This window comes from Micromesistius poutassou, assembly GCF_964030765.1.
Source record: "Micromesistius poutassou genome assembly, chromosome: 2".
Lineage (NCBI taxonomy): Eukaryota > Metazoa > Chordata > Actinopteri > Gadiformes > Gadidae > Micromesistius > Micromesistius poutassou.
The window spans coordinates 23,958,540-23,979,089 of NC_140272.1; the positions used below are offsets into that span (position 1 = coordinate 23,958,540).

General features: G+C 52.7%; 1 protein-coding gene across 1 annotated transcript in view; it reads left to right on the forward strand.

Moving 5' to 3' along the window:
* The window catches only part of elk4 (ETS transcription factor ELK4), a 28,390-nt gene extending 12,163 nt beyond the window's left edge, over window positions 1–16,227 (forward strand). The window contains exons 3-6 of the mRNA XM_084464248.1: window positions 5,622–6,458; window positions 9,875–10,090; window positions 13,511–13,630; window positions 16,102–16,227. Coding sequence (XP_084320374.1) covers window positions 5,622–6,458; window positions 9,875–10,090; window positions 13,511–13,630; window positions 16,102–16,200 — 1,272 coding nt within the window. The 3' untranslated portion in view covers window positions 16,201–16,227. The remainder of the gene's footprint in view (window positions 1–5,621; window positions 6,459–9,874; window positions 10,091–13,510; window positions 13,631–16,101) is intronic.
* Window positions 16,228–20,550: the final 4,323 nt, after the last annotated feature.

Here is a 20,550-nt window from a genome sequence, read left to right on the forward strand (position 1 = left end):
TGCTCTGGTGTCTCCTTGTTGTTGGAGCTGCTCCTCCTCCAGCGTGGCGCTCTGGTGTCTCCTTGTTGTTGGAGCTCCTCCTCCAGCGTGGCGCTCTGGTGTCTCCTTGTTGTTGGAGCTCCTCCTCCAGCGTGGCGCTCTGGTGTCTCCTTGTTGTTGGAGCTGCTCCTCCTCCAGCGTGGCGCTCTGGTGTCTCCTTGTTGTTGGAGCTGCTCCTCCTCCAGCGTGGCGCTCTGGTGTCTCCTTGTTGTTGGAGCTCCTCCTCCAGCGTGGCGCTCTGGTGTCTCCTTGTTGTTGGAGCTCCTCCTCCAGCGTGGCGCTCTGGTGTCTCCTTGTTGTTGGAGCTCCTCCTCCAGCGTGGCGCTCTGGTGTCTCCTTGTTGTTGGAGCTCCTCCTCCAGCGTGGCGCTCTGGTGTCTCCTTGTTGTTGGAGCTGCTCCTCCTCCAGCGTGGCGCTCTGGTGTCTCCTTGTTGTTGGAGCTGCTCCTCCTCCAGCGTGGCGCTCTGGTGTCTCCTTGTTGTTGGAGCTCCTCCTCCAGCGTGGCGCTCTGGTGTCTCCTTGTTGTTGGAGCTGCTCCTCCTCCAGCGTGGCGCTCTGGTGTCTCCTTGTTGTTGGAGCTCCTCCTCCAGCGTGGCGCTCTGGTGTCTCCTTGTTGTTGGAGCTGCTCCTCCTCCAGCGTGGCGCTCTGGTGTCTCCTTGTTGTTGGAGCTGCTCCTCCTCCAGCGTGGCGCTCTGGTGTCTCCTTGTTGTTGGAGCTCCTCCTCCTCCAGCGTGGCGCTCTGGTGTCTCCTTGTTGTTGGAGCTGCTCCTCCTCCAGCGTGGTGCTCTGGTGTCTCCTTGTTGTTGGAGCTCCTCCTCCAGCGTGGCGCTCTGGTGTCTCCTTGTTGTTGGAGCTCCTCCTCCAGCGTGGTGCTCTGGTGTCTCCTTGTTGTTGGAGCTGCTCCTCCTCCAGCGTGGCGCTCTGGTGTCTCCTTGTTGTTGGAGCTGCTCCTCCTCCAGCGTGGTGCTCTGGTGTCTCCTTGTTGTTGGAGCTGCTCCTCCTCCAGCGTGGCGCTCTGGTGTCTCCTTGTTGTTGGAGCTCCTCCTCCAGCGTGGCGCTCTGGTGTCTCCTTGTTGTTGGAGCTGCTCCTCCTCCAGCGTGGCGCTCTGGTGTCTCCTTGTTGTTGGAGCTGCTCCTCCAGCGTGGCGCTCTGGTGTCTCCTTGTTGTTGGAGCTGCTCCTCCTCCAGCGTGGTGCTCTGGTGTCTCCTTGTTGTTGGAGCTGCTCCTCCTCCAGCGTGGCGCTCTGGTGTCTCCTTGTTGTTTGAGCTCCTCCTCCAGCGTGGCGCTCTGGTGTCTCCTTGTTGTTGGAGCTCCTCCTCCAGCGTGGCACTCTGGTGTCTCCTTGTTGTTGGAGCTCCTCCTCCAGCGTGGCGCTCTGGTGTCTCCTTGTTGTTGGAGCTCCTCCTCCAGCGTGGCGCTCTGGTGTCTCCTTGTTGTTGGAGCTGCTCCTCCTCCAGCGTGGCGCTCTGGTGTCTCCTTGTTGTTGGAGCTCCTCCTCCAGCGTGGTGCTCTGGTGTCTCCTTGTTGTTGGAGCTGCTCCTCCTCCAGCGTGGCGCTCTGGTGTCTCCTTGTTGTTGGAGCTCCTCCTCCAGCGTGGCGCTCTGGTGTCTCCTTGTTGTTGGAGCTCCTCCTCCAGCGTGGCGCTCTGGTGTCTCCTTGTTGTTGGAGCTGCTCCTCCTCCAGCGTGGCGCTCTGGTGTCTCCTTGTTGTTGGAGCTGCTCCTCCTCCAGCGTGGCGCTCTGGTGTCTCCTTGTTGTTGGAGCTCCTCCTCCAGCGTGGCGCTCTGGTGTCTCCTTGTTGTTGGAGCTCCTCCTCCAGCGTGGCGCTCTGGTGTCTCCTTGTTGTTGGAGCTCCTCCTCCAGCGTGGCGCTCTGGTGTCTCCTTGTTGTTGGAGCTCCTCCTCCAGCGTGGCGCTCTGGTGTCTCCTTGTTGTTGGAGCTGCTCCTCCTCCAGCGTGGCGCTCTGGTGTCTCCTTGTTGTTGGAGCTGCTCCTCCTCCAGCGTGGCGCTCTGGTGTCTCCTTGTTGTTGGAGCTCCTCCTCCAGCGTGGCGCTCTGGTGTCTCCTTGTTGTTGGAGCTGCTCCTCCTCCAGCGTGGCGCTCTGGTGTCTCCTTGTTGTTGGAGCTCCTCCTCCAGCGTGGCGCTCTGGTGTCTCCTTGTTGTTGGAGCTGCTCCTCCTCCAGCGTGGCGCTCTGGTGTCTCCTTGTTGTTGGAGCTGCTCCTCCTCCAGCGTGGCGCTCTGGTGTCTCCTTGTTGTTGGAGCTCCTCCTCCTCCAGCGTGGCGCTCTGGTGTCTCCTTGTTGTTGGAGCTGCTCCTCCTCCAGCGTGGTGCTCTGGTGTCTCCTTGTTGTTGGAGCTCCTCCTCCAGCGTGGCGCTCTGGTGTCTCCTTGTTGTTGGAGCTCCTCCTCCAGCGTGGTGCTCTGGTGTCTCCTTGTTGTTGGAGCTCCTCCTCCAGCGTGGCGCTCTGGTGTCTCCTTGTTGTTGGAGCTCCTCCTCCAGCGTGGCGCTCTGGTGTCTCCTTGTTGTTGGAGCTCCTCCTCCAGCGTGGCGCTCTGGTGTCTCCTTGTTGTTGGAGCTGCTCCTCCAGCGTGGCGCTCTGGTGTCTCCTTGTTGTTGGAGCTGCTCCTCCTCCAGCGTGGCGCTCTGGTGTCTCCTTGTTGTTGGAGCTGCTCCTCCTCCAGCGTGGTGCTCTGGTGTCTCCTTGTTGTTGGAGCTGCTCCTCCTCCAGCGTGGCGCTCTGGTGTCTCCTTGTTGTTGGAGCTGCTCCTCCTCCAGCGTGGCGCTCTGGTGTCTCCTTGTTGTTGGAGCTCCTCCTCCAGCGTGGCGCTCTGGTGTCTCCTTGTTGTTGGAGCTCCTCCTCCAGCGTGGCGCTCTGGTGTCTCCTTGTTGTTGGAGCTCCTCCTCCAGCGTGGCGCTCTGGTGTCTCCTTGTTGTTGGAGCTCCTCCTCCAGCGTGGCGCTCTGGTGTCTCCTTGTTGTTGGAGCTGCTCCTCCAGCGTGGCGCTCTGGTGTCTCCTTGTTGTTGGAGCTGCTCCTCCTCCAGCGTGGCGCTCTGGTGTCTCCTTGTTGTTGGAGCTCCTCCTCCAGCGTGGCGCTCTGGTGTCTCCTTGTTGTTGGAGCTCCTCCTCCAGCGTGGCGCTCTGGTGTCTCCTTGTTGTTGGAGCTGCTCCTCCAGCGTGGCGCTCTGGTGTCTCCTTGTTGTTGGAGCTCCTCCTCCAGCGTGGCGCTCTGGTGTCTCCTTGTTGTTGGAGCTCCTCCTCCAGCGTGGCGCTCTGGTGTCTCCTTGTTGTTGGAGCTGCTCCTCCTCCAGCGTGGCGCTCTGGTGTCTCCTTGTTGTTGGAGCTCCTCCTCCAGCGTGGCGCTCTGGTGTCTCCTTGTTGTTGGAGCTGCTCCTCCTCCAGCGTGGCGCTCTGGTGTCTCCTTGTTGTTGGAGCTGCTCCTCCTCCAGCGTGGCGCTCTGGTGTCTCCTTGTTGTTGGAGCTGCTCCTCCTCCAGCGTGGCGCTCTGGTGTCTCCTTGTTGTTGGAGCTCCTCCTCCAGCGTGGCGCTCTGGTGTCTCCTTGTTGTTGGAGCTCCTCCTCCAGCGTGGCGCTCTGGTGTCTCCTTGTTGTTGGAGCTCCTCCTCCAGCGTGGCGCTCTGGTGTCTCCTTGTTGTTGGAGCTGCTCCTCCTCCAGCGTGGCGCTCTGGTGTCTCCTTGTTGTTGGAGCTCCTCCTCCAGCGTGGCGCTCTGGTGTCTCCTTGTTGTTGGAGCTGCTCCTCCTCCAGCGTGGCGCTCTGGTGTCTCCTTGTTGTTGGAGCTCCTCCTCCAGCGTGGCGCTCTGGTGTCTCCTTGTTGTTGGAGCTCCTCCTCCAGCGTGGCGCTCTGGTGTCTCCTTGTTGTTGGAGCTGCTCCTCCTCCAGCGTGGCGCTCTGGTGTCTCCTTGTTGTTGGAGCTCCTCCTCCAGCGTGGCGCTCTGGTGTCTCCTTGTTGTTGGAGCTGCTCCTCCTCCAGCGTGGTGCTCTGGTGTCTCCTTGTTGTTGGAGCTCCTCCTCCAGCGTGGCGCTCTGGTGTCTCCTTGTTGTTGGAGCTCCTCCTCCAGCGTGGCGCTCTGGTGTCTCCTTGTTGTTGGAGCTGCTCCTCCAGCGTGGCGCTCTGGTGTCTCCTTGTTGTTGGAGCTGCTCCTCCAGCGTGGCGCTCTGGTGTCTCCTTGTTGTTGGAGCTGCTCCTCCAGCGTGGCGCTCTGGTGTCTCCTTGTTGTTGGAGCTCCTCCTCCAGCGTGGCGCTCTGGTGTCTCCTTGTTGTTGGAGCTGCTGCTCCTCCAGCGTGGCGCTCTGGTGTCTCCTTGTTGTTGGAGCTGCTCCTCCTCCAGCGTGGTGCTCTGGTGTCTCCTTGTTGTTGGAGCTCCTCCTCCAGCGTGGTGCTCTGGTGTCTCCTTGTTGTTGGAGCTGCTCCTCCTCCAGCGTGGCGCTCTGGTGTCTCCTTGTTGTTGGAGCTGCTCCTCCTCCAGCGTGGCGCTCTGGTGTCTCCTTGTTGTTGGAGCTGCTCCTCCAGCGTGGCGCTCTGGTGTCTCCTTGTTGTTGGAGCTGCTCCTCCTCCAGCGTGGCGCTCTGGTGTCTCCTTGTTGTTGGAGCTCCTCCTCCAGCGTGGCGCTCTGGTGTCTCCTTGTTGTTGGAGCTGCTCCTCCTCCAGCGTGGCGCTCTGGTGTCTCCTTGTTGTTGGAGCTCCTCCTCCAGCGTGGCGCTCTGGTGTCTCCTTGTTGTTGGAGCTGCTCCTCCTCCAGCGTGGCGCTCTGGTGTCTCCTTGTTGTTGGAGCTCCTCCTCCAGCGTGGCGCTCTGGTGTCTCCTTGTTGTTGGAGCTCCTCCTCCAGCGTGGCGCTCTGGTGTCTCCTTGTTGTTGGAGCTCCTCCTCCAGCGTGGCGCTCTGGTGTCTCCTTGTTGTTGGAGCTGCTCCTCCAGCGTGGCGCTCTGGTGTCTCCTTGTTGTTGGAGCTGCTCCTCCTCCAGCGTGGCGCTCTGGTGTCTCCTTGTTGTTGGAGCTGCTCCTCCAGCGTGGTGCTCTGGTGTCTCCTTGTTGTTGGAGCTCCTCCTCCAGCGTGGCGCTCTGGTGTCTCCTTGTTGTTGGAGCTCCTCCTCCAGCGTGGCGCTCTGGTGTCTCCTTGTTGTTGGAGCTCCTCCTCCAGCGTGGCGCTCTGGTGTCTCCTTGTTGTTGGAGCTCCTCCTCCAGCGTGGCGCTCTGGTGTCTCCTTGTTGTTGGAGCTCCTCCTCCAGCGTGGCGCTCTGGTGTCTCCTTGTTGTTGGAGCTGCTCCTCCAGCGTGGCGCTCTGGTGTCTCCTTGTTGTTGGAGCTGCTCCTCCTCCAGCGTGGCGCTCTGGTGTCTCCTTGTTGTTGGAGCTGCTCCTCCTCCAGCGTGGCGCTCTGGTGTCTCCTTGTTGTTGGAGCTGCTCCTCCTCCAGCGTGGCGCTCTGGTGTCTCCTTGTTGTTGGAGCTCCTCCTCCAGCGTGGCGCTCTGGTGTCTCCTTGTTGTTGGAGCTCCTCCTCCAGCGTGGCGCTCTGGTGTCTCCTTGTTGTTCACTGAGCCTCCGTCTGTCCCCCGGCCACACAGAACATCATCAAGAAGGTCAACGGCCAGAAGTTCGTCTACCGCTTCGTGTCGTACCCGGACATGCTGACGGGGGACATCGTCGCACGGATGGCGGGCGGCGAGGCGGCGGCGGCGGCGGCGGCGGCGGCGGCAGGCCTCACCCCGCTGTCGGAGCCGGGGGGGGGCGACGGCGGCGCCCCGCTGGACGGCGAGCTGGGCGACCGCGACCAGAGGGCCAGAGCGGCCGGCCAGAGCTCCGGCGGGGCCAGGCAGTCCAACCGCAACGACTACATCCACTCGGGCCTCTACACCTCCTTCACGCTCACCTCGCTGCAGAAGGGCCGGCAGCTCTTCAAGTCCGTCAAGATGGCCGACCCGGGGGAGAAGACGAGCGAGCGGAGCGCGGGGGGCGCCCCGACCCCGGCCCACGCCGACCCCCCCGGTCCCTCCCCCCCCTCCCCCCCCACGTCGCCTCAGCAGCAGCCGCCCGCTGTGTCGCCGTCCGTCATCCGCTTTGGAAACGCCCAGCCCAGGCCGGCCGCGCCCTCGGACACGCCCCCTCCGCAGGGCACGGCGGAGCCCGGCGCCTCGTCCAATCACACCATGTATCCCCTTCAAGCCCCTCCCCCGAGGGCGGATGACATCCTGGCACACTCGGCGGCGCTCCCGTCTCAGGCTGTGTTCTATCTGGAGCAGCTCCGCCCCTCAGAACACCACCACCACACCCCTCAGCAGCACGTCAGCCTATCACAGCTGGCCTCCCGGAGCACCTCCCCCCACCTGCTGCCTGACTCCTCCCAGGAGCTGGTGATTGACAGTGACCTGGAGTCCATATCCTCTCAGTCCCAGGAGATGAAGGTGAACAATACGAACCACACACACACTAGCTGCTTGTCACACACTAGCTGATTGTTACACACTAGCTGATTGTTACACACTAGCTGATTGTTACACACTAGCTGATTGTCACACACTAGCTGATTGTTACACACTAGCTGATTGTTACACACTGATTGTTACACACTAGCTGATTGTTACACACTAGCTGATTGTTACACACTAGCTGCTTGTCACACACTAGCTGATTGTTACACACTAGCTGATTGTTACACACTAGCTGATTGTTACACACTAGCTGATTGTCACACACTAGCTGATTGTTACACACTAGCTGATTGTTACACACTGATTGTTACACACTAGCTGATTGTTACACACTAGCTGATTGTTACACACTAGCTGATTGTTACACACTAGCTGATTGTTACACACTAGCTGATTGTCACACACTAGCTGATTGTTACACACTAGCTGATTGTTACACACTAGCTGATTGTTACACACTAGCTGATTGTCACACACTAGCTGATTGTTACACACTAGCTGATTGTTACACACTAGCTGATTGTTACACACTAGCTGATTGTCACACACTAGCTGATTTCTTACACACTAGCTGATTGTTACACACTGATTGTTACACACTAGCTGATTGTTACACACTAGCTGATTGTTACACACTAGCTGATTGTTACACACTAGCTGATTGTCACACACTAGCTGATTGTTACACACTAGCTGATTGTCACACACTAGCTGATTGTTACACACTAGCTGATTGTTACACACTAGCTGATTGTTACACACTAGCTGATTGTCACACACTAGCTGATTGTTACACACTAGCTGATTGTCACACACTAGCTGATTGTTACACACTAGCTGATTGTTACACACTAGCTGATTGTCACACACTAGCTGATTGTTACACACTAGCTGCTTGTCACACACTAGCTGCTTGTCACACACTAGCTGATTGTTACACACTAGCTGATTGTTACACACTAGCTGATTGTTACACACTAGCTGATTGTCACACACTAGCTGATTGTTACACACTAGCTGATTGTTACACACTGATTGTTACACACTAGCTGATTGTTACACACTAGCTGATTGTTACACACTAGCTGATTGTTACACACTAGCTGATTGTCACACACTAGCTGATTGTTACACACTAGCTGATTGTCACACACTAGCTGATTGTTACACACTAGCTGATTGTTACACACTAGCTGATTGTTACACACTAGCTGATTGTTACACACTAGCTGATTGTCACACACTAGCTGATTGTTACACACTAGCTGATTGTCACACACTAGCTGATTGTTACACACTAGCTGATTGTTACACACTAGCTGATTGTTACACACTAGCTGATTGTTACACACTAGCTGATTGTCACACACTAGCTGATTGTTACACACTAGCTGATTGTTACACACTAGCTGATTGTCACACACTAGCTGATTGTTACACACTAGCTGATTGTCACACACTAGCTGATTGTTACACACTAGCTGATTGTTACACACTAGCTGATTGTCACACACTAGCTGATTGTTACACACTAGCTGATTGTTACACACTAACTGATTGTTACACACTAACTGATTGTTACACACTAACTGATTGTTACACACTAACTGATTGTCACACACTAGCTGATTGTTACACACTAACTGATTGTTACACACTAACTGATTGCTACACACTGATTGTTACACACTAGCTGATTATTACACACTGATTGCACACTGATTACACACTGATACACGCTGATTGTTACACGCTGATTGTTACACACTAACTGATTGTTACACACTAGCTGATTGTTACACACTGATTGTTACACACTAGCTGATTGTTACACACTGATTGTTTACACACTAACTGATTGTTACACACTGATTGTTACACACCGATTGTTACACACTAACTGATTGTTACACACCAGTTGATTGTTACACACCAGTTGATTGTTACACACTGATTGTTACACACTGATTGTTACACACTAGCTGATTGTTACACACTAGTTGATTGTTACACTGATTGTCACACACTAGCTGATTGTTACACACTAGCTGCTTGTTACACATTAGCTGATTGTTACACACTGATTGTTACACACTGATTGTTACACACTAGCTGATTGTTACACACTAGTTGATTGTTACACTGATTGTCACACACTAGCTGATTGTTACACACTAGCTGCTTGTTACACATTAGCTGATTGTTACACACTGATTGTTACACACTAGCTGATTGTTACACACTAGCTGATTGTTACACACTAGCTGATTGTTACACACTAGCTGATTGTTACACACAGATTGTTACACACTAGCTGATTGTTACACACTAGCTGATTGTTACACACTAGCTGATTGTTACACACAGATTGTTACACACTAGCTGATTGTTACACACTAGCTGATTGTTACACACTAGCTGATTGTTACACACTGATTGTTACACACTAGCTGATTGTTACACACTAGCTGATTGTTACACACTAGCTGATTGTTACACTGATTGTCACACACTAGCTGATTGTTACACACTAGCTGATTGTTACACACTAGCTGATTGTTACACGCTGATTGTTACACACAGATTGTTACACACTAGCTGATTGTTACACACTAGCTGCTTGTTACACACAGATTGTTACACACTAGCTGATTGTTACACACTAGCTGCTTGTTACACACTAGCTGCTTGTTACACACTAGCTGATTGTCAAGAAAGTGTGATTCAAGACTCGCCAGAGAAAACCATTTTGGATGTGTGTATGAGAACTTTAACCACTAACAAGTCCACTGTAGCACGATACTAACAAACTCTCTTCTTAGGCAGATCGTGCAGACATGTTATGGGCCCTGATCTGATGTCATCATATTGCACCCCTCTATATCCCAGATGTCTGTTGTTGACATTAAAGATCCCATATCATGCTTTTTTAGGGTTAATAATTGCATTTGGGGGTACTAGAATAGGGTTACATGTCTGCATGTTAGAAATACCCCTTATTATTCTGACACTGTTCATTTCTGCAAAAACTATCTTTCAAAAAACGGTCTGATTTGTATCATATTGCTTTAAGGCCCCCCTCTCGAATAGCCCAGTCTGCTGTGATTGGTCAGCACGCTCACTCTATTGTGATTGGTCGAACGCTTTGCACGTGTGTCAGCAAATTCACGCCCCCGAGAAATTGTCAACATTGCAGCTCGCCAGGAGGCGGGACTTCTGCTCTTCAGCACCGCCCACTGCACTGTCTGACGTCACATACTCCCCCTGGCTCGGACTTCGATTGTTCTATCTTAGCAGACGTAGAACATGTATACAGTACATGAGGCATATAACAGTGGAAGAAGCATGACATCACCCCTCTAAACACGACTCTTTCCCCCCCCCCGCAGGCGGACAGCGGTGGCTCCGTGTCGGGGGGAGACGCCGACAGCAGCATGTCATCCATCTGCGGGGGCCCCGCCTCTGCCGCCGGCAAGACGCGCAAACCGCCCAAGGTCCTGGAGCTGAGCACGCCCACGCTGCTGGTCACCGCCTCCGACTTCTCCCCCATGAACATCTGCAGCCCGTCGCTGCCCACCGCCACGCTCACGCCCGCCATGCTGCAGGTAGGCCCGCGCCCGTCACGCTGCAGGTAGGGCCACGCCCGCCACGCTGCAGGTAGGGCCACGCCCGCCACGCTGCAGGTAGGGCCACGCCCGCCATGCTGCAGGTAGGGCCACGCCCGCCACACTGCAGGTAGGGCCACGCCCGCCATGCTGCAGGTAGGGCCACGCCCGCCATGCTGCAGGTAGGGCCACGCCCGCCACACTGCAGGTAGGGCCACGCCCGCCATGCTGCAGGTAGGGCCACGCCCGCCACACTGCAGGTAGGCCCACGCCCGCCACGCTGCAGGTAGGCTCACGCCCGCCACGCTGCAGGTAGGGCCACGCCCGCCACACTGCAGGTAGGGCCACGCCCGCCATGCTGCAGGTAGGGCCACGCCCGCCATGCTGCAGGTAGGGCCACGCCCGCCACACTGCAGGTAGGGCCACGCCCGCCATGCTGCAGGTAGGGCCACGCCCACCATGCTGCAGGTAGGGCCACGCCCCCCACACTGCAGGTAGGCTCACGCCCGCCACGCTGCAGGTAGGGCCACGCCCGCCACGCTGCAGGTAGGCCCACGCCCGCCACGCTGCAGGTAGGCCCACGCCCGCCATGCTGCAGGTAGGGCCACGCCCGCCACGCTGCAGGTAGGGCCACGCCCGCCACGGTGCAGGTAGGGCCACGGTGCAGGTAGGGCCACGCCCGCCATGCTGCAGGTAGGGCCACGCCCGCCACGGTGCAGGTAGGCCCACGCCCGCCAGGCTGCAGGTAGGGCCACGCCCGCCACGCTGCAGGTAGGGCCACGCCCGCCACGCTGCAGGTAGGGCCACGCCCGCCACACTGCAGGTAGGGCCACGCCCGCCACGCTGCAGGTAGGGCCACGCCCGCCACACTGCAGGTAGGGCCACGCCCCCCACGCTGCAGGGGGGCCTGTCCAGGAGCAGCGGAAGCTTCCGGATCGGGCGCTAAAGTTACAAAATTGTTGATCTTCGACCGACAAGTAAAAAAACTAGATATAGAGGGAACGGTTGTTGGGAGCTGTTTCATTCATGCTTGTTGAGGGTGGGGGGGGTTAGTGGGTTTTTACTCGATTCTCACTGTCAATGTAAAGGATATCTTCATTGTATCTCCTAATCCATACATAAGGCTGCACGATTAGGACACAAATACTGTATGTAATATTCTGTGGGGCCGACTGTATGTAAAAGAAGCAAATATAATCAATTGCAATACATGAGTTGTTCATAAAACAACCTTTCAGAATTAGCTACTTGTCGAGGCCAAGATCGTGATTAGGATTAACATGCATCAATTGCACATTGTTGTGCTCATCTTTAACACACAGTTGATTATGGGTATATGTAAGTAGCGCACTATTTAGCAAAGCAGACTTGTACACACACACGTTTCGGACAGCCCTAAAAACAGTGACGCACCAAATACATATTTGATCTGGGCTGCTGTTCCGCCCTGTACTCGTACTGTTAAACCATGAGCCACATGGCTTGTTTACTTATGACTCTGGCTGAGACAGGACCTTGGTGGGGATATGGGATGAGACAGGACCTTGGTGAGTGGGTATATGGGATGAGACAGGACCTTGGTGAGTGGGTATATGGGATGAGACAGGACCTTGGTGAGTGGGTATATGGGATGAGACAGGACCTTGGTGAGTGGGTATATGGGATGAGACAGGACCTTGGTGAGTGGGTATATGGGATGAGACAGGACCTTGGTGGGTATATGGGATGAGACAGGACCTTGGTGAGTGGGTATATGGGATGAGACAGGACCTTGGTGGGTATATTGGATGAGACAGGACCTTGGTGAGTGGGTATATGGGATGAGACAGGACCTTGGTGAGTGGGTATATGGGATGAGACAGGACCTTGGTGGGTATATTGGATGAGACAGGACCTTGGTGAGTGGGTATATGGGATGAGACAGGACCTTGGTGAGTGGGTATATGGGATGAGACAGGACCTTGGTGGGTATATGGGATGAGACAGGACCTTGGTGGGTATATGGGATGAGACAGGACCTTGGTGGGTATATGGGATGAGACAGGACCTTGGTGGGTATATTGGATGAGACAGGACCTTGGTGAGTGGGTATATGGGATGAGACAGGACCTTGGTGAGTGGGTATATGGGATGAGACAGGACCTTGGTGGGTATATTGGATGAGACAGGACCTTGGTGAGTGGGTATATGGGATGAGACAGGACCTTGGTGAGTGGGTATATGGGATGAGACAGGACCTTGGTGGGTATATGGGATGAGACAGGACCTTGGTGAGTGGGTATATGGGATGAGACAGGACCTTGGTGAGTGGGTATATGGGATGAGACAGGACCTTGGTGAGTGGGTATATGGGATGCGGAGGTAAACCGTTCAGTTCCATTCAACACAGTATCTGAAGGGTTAGGATCTGTGAACCTGATTACAGATCATGGATAGTGTGTATCACGTAGGTGATGCACTGTTAAATACCCTGTTAAAATAATCCATACACACAAATATCCCCATGAATAGCCACCCCCCTGTCTTCCTCCTGACCTATGCCGAATTATATGTACTCTATGTGTATGCATGGAGATATGTTTACAGGAAGGCTGTTTAGCCTGCTGTGGTTGTGTGTAGCCCATACACCTTCACTAATAACATGACTCCAGCTATACTGCACTGGTTGATTCATTAAAGATGGTTATTCATACAGCCTCCGGACTAAACAGGCCAGTGAGTTAAGTTGGAGGGTGCCATAGCACCTGGGGTGTACTGGGAAGGAAACTCCCAAAGCCCTGGGCCCGGTACACCACTGCTCACACTCTCTCCCCCCTCCAGGGGGCAGTGGTGTTGTGTGGCAGCGCTGTCCAGCTCCGCTGAACACAAACATCCTGTTTACACAAGGTCTATTTGCTATTGGGTGGCAATAAAGACCACATGACTGCTTGTGCCCCACCCGTCAGGCCTTCATTAACTCGCTCCGCTCTCGTTCCCCCCCGCTCTTTGTGTGGTTGACAAAGGGGGGGGCCAGCTCACTGCATTTGTTTACGAGATGTGACCACACAGCTGTCTTCACATCCAGGCCTTTTGCCAAGAAGTTCTCCTGTTTAGCGTTTTTAAAGATGATCCCGGAGCAGGCGAGCTCAGTCCTACAAACCCTGACTCAGGGAAAAGGTGGCTGCCGGTGTCATCGCTTTAACTGATGGAACAATGGTGGTACGTCAAAGGCCTTTCTGCCTGCTCCACGCGTCACACAGCCCACCTCGAGGTTACCAGGGCCTCATCTTGTTATCATCTCATCAACACCTGGCTCTTGGATATTGGAGATATTCAAGTTGGGAATTAGAGTGAATAATCTGTCAATAATAGCTTCTCATCTAGAAAAGTGCCTGTGTAACTGAGTTTAGTTCTTAGGTTTGTTGATGTCTCTCCCCCCAGACCCCCACCCTGCTGCTGACCCCCAGCCCCCTGCTGTCCAACATCCACTTCTGGAGCACCCTCAGCCCGGTGGCCCCCCTCAGCCCGGCCACGCGGCGCCAGGGGGCCCACCTGTTCCAGGTCAGACCCCCACTGCTGCACTGCACACTACACACTACACACTGCACACTGCTGCACTGCACACTACACACTACTGCACTGCACACTACACACTACACACTGCTGCACTGCACACTACACACTACACACTGCTGCACTGCACACTACTGCACTGCACACTACACACTACACACTGCTGCACTGCACACTACTGCACTGCACACTACACACTGCACACTGCACACTGCTGCACTACACACTGCACACTACACACTGCTGCACTACACACTACTGCACTGCACACTGCACACTGCACACTACACACTGCTGCACTGCACACTACTGCACTGCACACTGCACACTACACACTGCACACTACACACTGCACACTACACACTACACACTGCACACTGCTGCACTGCACACTACACACTGCACACTGCTGCACTGCACACTACACACTACACACTGCTGCACTGCACACTACACACTGCTACACTGCTGCACTGCACACTACACACTGCACACTGCTGCACTGCACACTACTGCACTGCACACTACACACTGCACACTGCTGCACTGCACACTACACACTGCACACTGCACACTGCTGCACTACACACTACTGCACTGCACACTGCACACTGCTGCACTGCACACTACACACTGCTGCACTACACACTGCTACACTGCACACTACTACACTACACACTGCACACTCCACACTGCTACACTGCACACTACTACACTACACACTGTACACTACTGCACTGCACACTACACACTACACACTACCAGTACTACCAGTCATTGATTTTTCCACACAGATAACCACTTATTTTGGCCAATGTTCATGTAGTTGTTGTGTACACGGTGTAGGTTATTTTGAAGCACATGTTATGAACAGCCAACTTTAACATTTAGCAACATTTTAAAGAGGTACCTTTTATTGAATGAGTTGACTATGTATATTTCTTAATGGCACTCTGCTGTATAAAGGTGCTTCCATCCAAGCCAAAGGAAGTCAATGAGATGAGTTAGTTCAACCTGCCCCACTGACTTCTTCTGATCCTCCTTTATAGTCCAGTCATTTTAAATGACTGAACAAATTACAACACTAGCAAACTCAACTGTTTTGTATCCTCTATATGTCCTGAGTAAGGAGAAAAAAGCCCAGAAGAATCCCATTAGGGAAAAGTTTAGAAAAAGACCCAAATATATCCTATTCAGACGCCTAGTCATTCTTTTTCTCACGTGAATAGGGCAAAAAATGTAACATTTAGATATCACCATGAAAATGACTGAGTTTATTACTTACACCAAGACAAACAGAAAATAAATATTACAAGTTATTGGAAATTGTTTGTTAACATGGGCAAATGGTACATCATCTAATTATGTAAGTACTAATTTGCATAAGTACCACAACAGATCTAAACATTGGGTTAGCCAGGTGAAAATGTCTTGTTGACATCTTACAGTAAAAGACTATAGAAGCAAACAAAGGTCACCATAAGGGGCAGAGATTCAGTCATTCATTCAAGGTCCCCTCAACTGTCAATCAGCTGTCACTAGGCTGTCAGGTACGGCAGGTTGTTTGATCCAGACCCTTTATTGGACCTACCTTTAGTCTCATGCGTTCTCCTTACTCTAGTCTCCTGTTCTTCCCTCCTCCCCCAGAAACAGCCCCAGTACCTCCAGCCCCAAACCCAGTCTCTGCACAATATCAATAGGATATATTTGGGTCTTTTTCTAAACTTTCCCCTAATGGGATTCTTCTGGGCTTTTTTCCCTTACTCAGGACATATTGAGGATACAAAATGAGTTGAGTTTGCTTCTGTTGCAATTAGTTTGACCTTTTTTCATAAAATGACCGGACTATGAAGCATCGTACGCGTTGACTTGAGGTGTACGGCCAGCAGGTCAAATTACGTACAACATGTTTTATATTCTGGGAGTTGTCAGTTTAGAAAATTCAACAAACACTGTTGTCATGACTGCTCCATCACTTTAAAGGGCACTTTTGGAGGGGTTTGGGGGAGAGGTGGGGGTAGGAGGGGTTTGGGGGAGAGGTGGAGGTAGGAGGGGGAGAGGTGGGGGTAGGAGGGGTTTGGGGGAGAGGTGGGGGTAGGAGGGGTTTGGGGGAGAGGTGGGGGTAGGAGGGGGAGAGGTGGGGGTAGGAGGGGGAGAGGTGGGGGTAGGAGGGGTTTGGGGGAGAGGTGGGGGTAGGAGGGGTTTGGGGGAGAGGTGGGGGTAGGAGGGGTTTGGGGGAGAGGTGGGGGTAGGAGGGGTTTGGGGGAGAGGTGGGGGTAGGAGGGGTTTGGGGGAGAGGTGGGGGTAGGACGGGATCAGTTAGGAGGGGATTTGAATGATAAAATTATTGAAATAACAATTGATCAGCATTGATCCCTCTGCTCCCCCCCTGTCTCCCCCCCCTGTCTCCCCCCCTGCCCCCCCCTGTCTCCCCCTCTCCCCCCTCCTTGTGTCCACAGTTCCCGTCCGTTCACACGCCTCAGTTCCAGATCGCCGTGCACAGTCTGGACGGAACCAACACCCCCGGGCCCATCTCCCCGGACCCCCAGAAGACCTGAGGCCCCCAGAAGACCTGAGGCCCCCAGCGTCTCCCCGGACCCCCAGAAGACCTGAGGCCCCCAGAAGACCTGAGGCCCCATCTCCCTGGACCCCCAGAAGACCTGAGACCCCCACCCCGGACCCCCAGAAGACCTGAGACCCCAGGAGATCTGAGGCCCCCAGAAGATCTGAGGCCCCCAGAAGATCTGAGGCCCCATCTCCCCGGACCCCCAGAAGACCTGAGACCCCCACCCCGGACCCCCAGAAGACCTGAGACCCCAGGAGATCTGAGGCCCCCAGAAGATCTGAGGCCCCCAGGAGACCTGAGGCCCCCACCCCGGACCCCCAGAAGACCTGAGGCCCCCACCCCGGACCCCCAGAAGACCTGAGGCCCCCACCCCGGACCCCCAGAAGACCTGAGGCCCCCAGGAGACCTGAGGCCCCCACCCCGGACCCCCAGAAGACCTGAGGCCCCCAGGAGACCTGAGGCCTCCAGAAGACCTGAGGCCCCCAGAAGATCTGAGGCCCCCAGAAGACCTGAGGCCCCCAGAAGATGTGATACGAGACACTGATCTGAGCTGGGCTGCAGGAACTCAAATACCGCCATGCAACGCCTCCTCCTCCTCCTCCTCCCCCCCACTGGTGCTCTTAAGGTGGGAGTAAGCTACCCCACAGCAGGGCCTTTTGGAGACGTCCCGACGGACCAGTGTCCGTCTCCACCGCCGGGCCGCTGGGTCCTAGGACGGCGGCAGAGAGCTCACAGACTGGCCGTCACAGATTCATTCCCCAGTCTTAGTGTTGGATTCCTTTCTCCTTCTCATGGCTCGCCAGCAACAGAGAAGACAGGTCAGATGATCCGTTGCCATGGTCCGTTGTGATGGGGACACTGAGGTGGTTTAGGGTGAAGAACTCTGTTTGACCGTCATGGCCGTCCACACCCGAACCTCGCCATGTTGTTAGTGTGTTTGTGTTTATTGTTGATGTCCAGGTGGAGGCTGTCTGCGGAGAACAGCCGGCCCTCTCAAGCGTGTTCCCCGAGTTCAAACAAGAGGATCCTGTTGGTCTTTGTGGGACATGCAAGTTATGCTCATAATGCACCAAACAATCAACTCCATTCACAGCGACATTCAAGTGACATGACTTCATGTCATGAGTTTTTGGCTCCTTCCGATATTATTTTTATAATTGTGTTGTCGCCTAGTTCTGCTTTGGTTAAAATGCTTTTACCAGCTGACCTTAACCTTCCCACTATGCCCTGGCTCAAGGGCAGATTGTCCTACTTGGTATCTATGTACCTATGTATCCTTGTATGTACATAGTCTTTAATCTGAAGTTAAATGTCAAAACGTTGCCAAGGTTGGCTGCTTTCAGCACAGCAGTCAAAACTGGCCTCATATTCGACCATGGCCCAAATCCAGCTGATCTTGTACTAAAAGCAGTTGAAGATGCGTTATTCGTAGCACTTAAAGTCAATTAAGCAAGGAATCTAATTGACACCCTTATTCTCTCTCTCTCTCTCTCTCTCTCTCTCTCTCTCTCTCTCTCTCCTCTCCTCTTCTCTTCTCTTCTCTTCTCTTCTCTTCTCTTCTCTTCTCTTCTCTTCTCTTCTCTTCTCTTCTCTCTCTCTCTCTCTCTCTCTCTCTCTCTCTCTCTCAAATTAGCGTTTTTTTCAGTGAATACTCTCTGGTTTGCAACAAAGAATCTGTGGTGCAGCCCTCTTCTTAAGCACTTAACGATTCCACGCACCAGGAATCAGATCAAATGTAGTTGTTGCTGAGCTGATAGACGTGTTGTTGAATGCTCCCTGATGTACAGAACCTGTGTGTCTCTGGAGCTCTCAGGTATAAAGCCATAACCCCCACTACTCAACCTTAACCAAAAACCTGCAGAGCCCTGGCGGGAGCTCGCATCTCGACTGCCTAGCCTTAACCCCTGCCCCTCCCCGCGGGGGTCTTCAGCCCCCGCCCTGAGGACTGGTCCGCTCTCCGGAGACCCCTTTTGAAACGGTCTCCATGCCATTTGTATACCGGTGGATGTTATTGAGCCATGTGTCCCTTTCCCAGCGTCTGTCCTGTTTGTAGCGTGTTTAGCGCCGTCCGTGGCAGTCTGTTCCTGTATCTACGTGGTTGTTTACATGCAATGCTTGCACATGATCACACATGACCCTAAGCATTGATCCAGCCCAGGAAAACGATTACCAGCAACCATTTTCCTTCCTCCATTCTATAACCCCCCTTAAGCCGACCATCTGTCATCGGATGGGTGCCTTAACACTTTCTCCCAAAGCTAAACCCAGAAGCCCTAGACAGTGAGGTTCCTCTGATCAAATCGCCATGGAAGAAGAGTTTATTGACAACCTATATTTGTATATTAGTCCAGGGGTGTTCATGTGACACACACATGTTGTTGCTTCGACCAAACCAGAGCCAGTGGAGCTGGCCCCTTTCTCTGGTTCTTTCCAGCAGAAATAGTCCCTTACCTTCATACTAAATGTGTGGTGCACTTAAAAGATAAATTGTTCAGCAATATGCCTGCAGCATATTTCCATAATGAAGATTCATGTCCCTGCTCCCCTTATCTCCTGCATTTAACTGTGTGGTGATATATGTAATCTTTTTATTTTTTTAATATATATATATATATACTATGATTTCATAATAACGGTTTTTGAATCAAAATTGTGTTTGTATGTGTCTTGGTGTTTTGATTTTGTAAAGCCCAGCTAGTGAAGTGGTGCTCTGCAAGGGTTTCTGTTGCCAGTCTTAACTCTGTGATGGGGGCGTGTTCTCAGCTGGTGTAGAGGAGGTCTCCCAGGGCCACGACTCAGAGCTCTGTCCGTTTGTTCTGGCTCTCTCTCGACTGTTCTGATGCTGTCCGCTTGCTATCCTACATATTGTAAATGCAGCATTCGGAGCGTTTACACTTGATATTTTGGGATTCCTGTAGTATTGGATTTGAATCACTTTTTCTACAAGTTAAAGATTGTATTCATGTTAAACGATGCTGTTCGTAGATTTTGACATTGGAGCCAGAAGCATACCATCCAAACCAATGTAGGCTATAAATATGCACCAAGAACTTTATACGCTAAAGATAAACGTTCAAATTCAACTTTTTCTAAAAATGTTACCGTATAGATTTACATTGACACATTGTGTAAGGCCTGAAACAGCTTTTACCTATTTTATCTATTTAAATGAAATTGTTCGATTATATTGTACTTTTGCATTATATTTAAAAAGGAACTATCAAATAGCCGTAAGATGATTATACCTTTCGTCAATCCCCGTTCTGTTGTACAAAGTGCATGTTTAATTCAATAATATAGTTGACTGTTCATAATTCCGTGAACTTTTCCTTTTTAGATGTAAAAAACAAAAAACGTTTTACATTTATTGAAAAGAAACGACTTTTCATTACTTTTGTCCAGTTCTTTCTTGTTTTTAAATGTTTACCAGCTGACGTGCCATATTGACATGTGCGTGAAAAGGAGCATTTTGCTATGTCTACTCTATATGAGCGATTAAACACAAGTTCTCACCCACTGTGTCCCAGCACTACAATCTCCAACGTTAAAAGACCTCAAGAGATGAACATCAACAACGTCTTAAAGAGCTGCAACAGGAACCACATCTCCTATGTTGTAGTCTTCAAAGTAGATAATGAGTAGTCTGCATGTGCCAGTGTTCCTCTTGTTGAAAGCTTCCTGGTAGAGGATAGTGGACTGCTTCAGTGCCACTCTCCAGAGGTTCCTTGTTTGATCCCAATATCAGTCGGCCTGTAAACAGCATAGATTAAGCTGCAAAGCGCCTGGCTGCTCCTCAATGAGCAGCTAGGCCAATATCTCCTTTGGAGATATTCGTGTGCTGAATGAAAATAAATAGTATGTTTCGGTTAACCAGAACATGCATACAACCACGAGTTGTGGTTCGGTTCCCTTTTTAATATTTCTGGATTTTACAAAAATAACTTGGCATGGCCAATGAAGTTATTCTTAAGAGCTAAACCCGAATCCTGCCAGGCTAATTAATGACAATCAGACACTTCATATGTGACCACAAAAGTCCCTTCCCAGCTCCCCTTGAGATATGTGCACAAAGTTCAGCGACCTGAGAAAATAATGTGTGCAGTCATTTTTGTCAGGGATATTCTTCAGAGTCACAGAGTGGAATAAAACGCAACAATTCAATAAAAGTTGTTTTCACATTCCCGCCATCGATGACCATTTTGTATGCTGTATTACATTTATTACAAATAATGGGCAAGGAACATGGAAGATAACAACCTATGGGTTTGGTCTTGAGGACTTGGTGTCAGGGGCCTCCTCCTCTGGTTGTCAGGGTTCTCTGGGTGTCAGGGGCCTCTGGTTG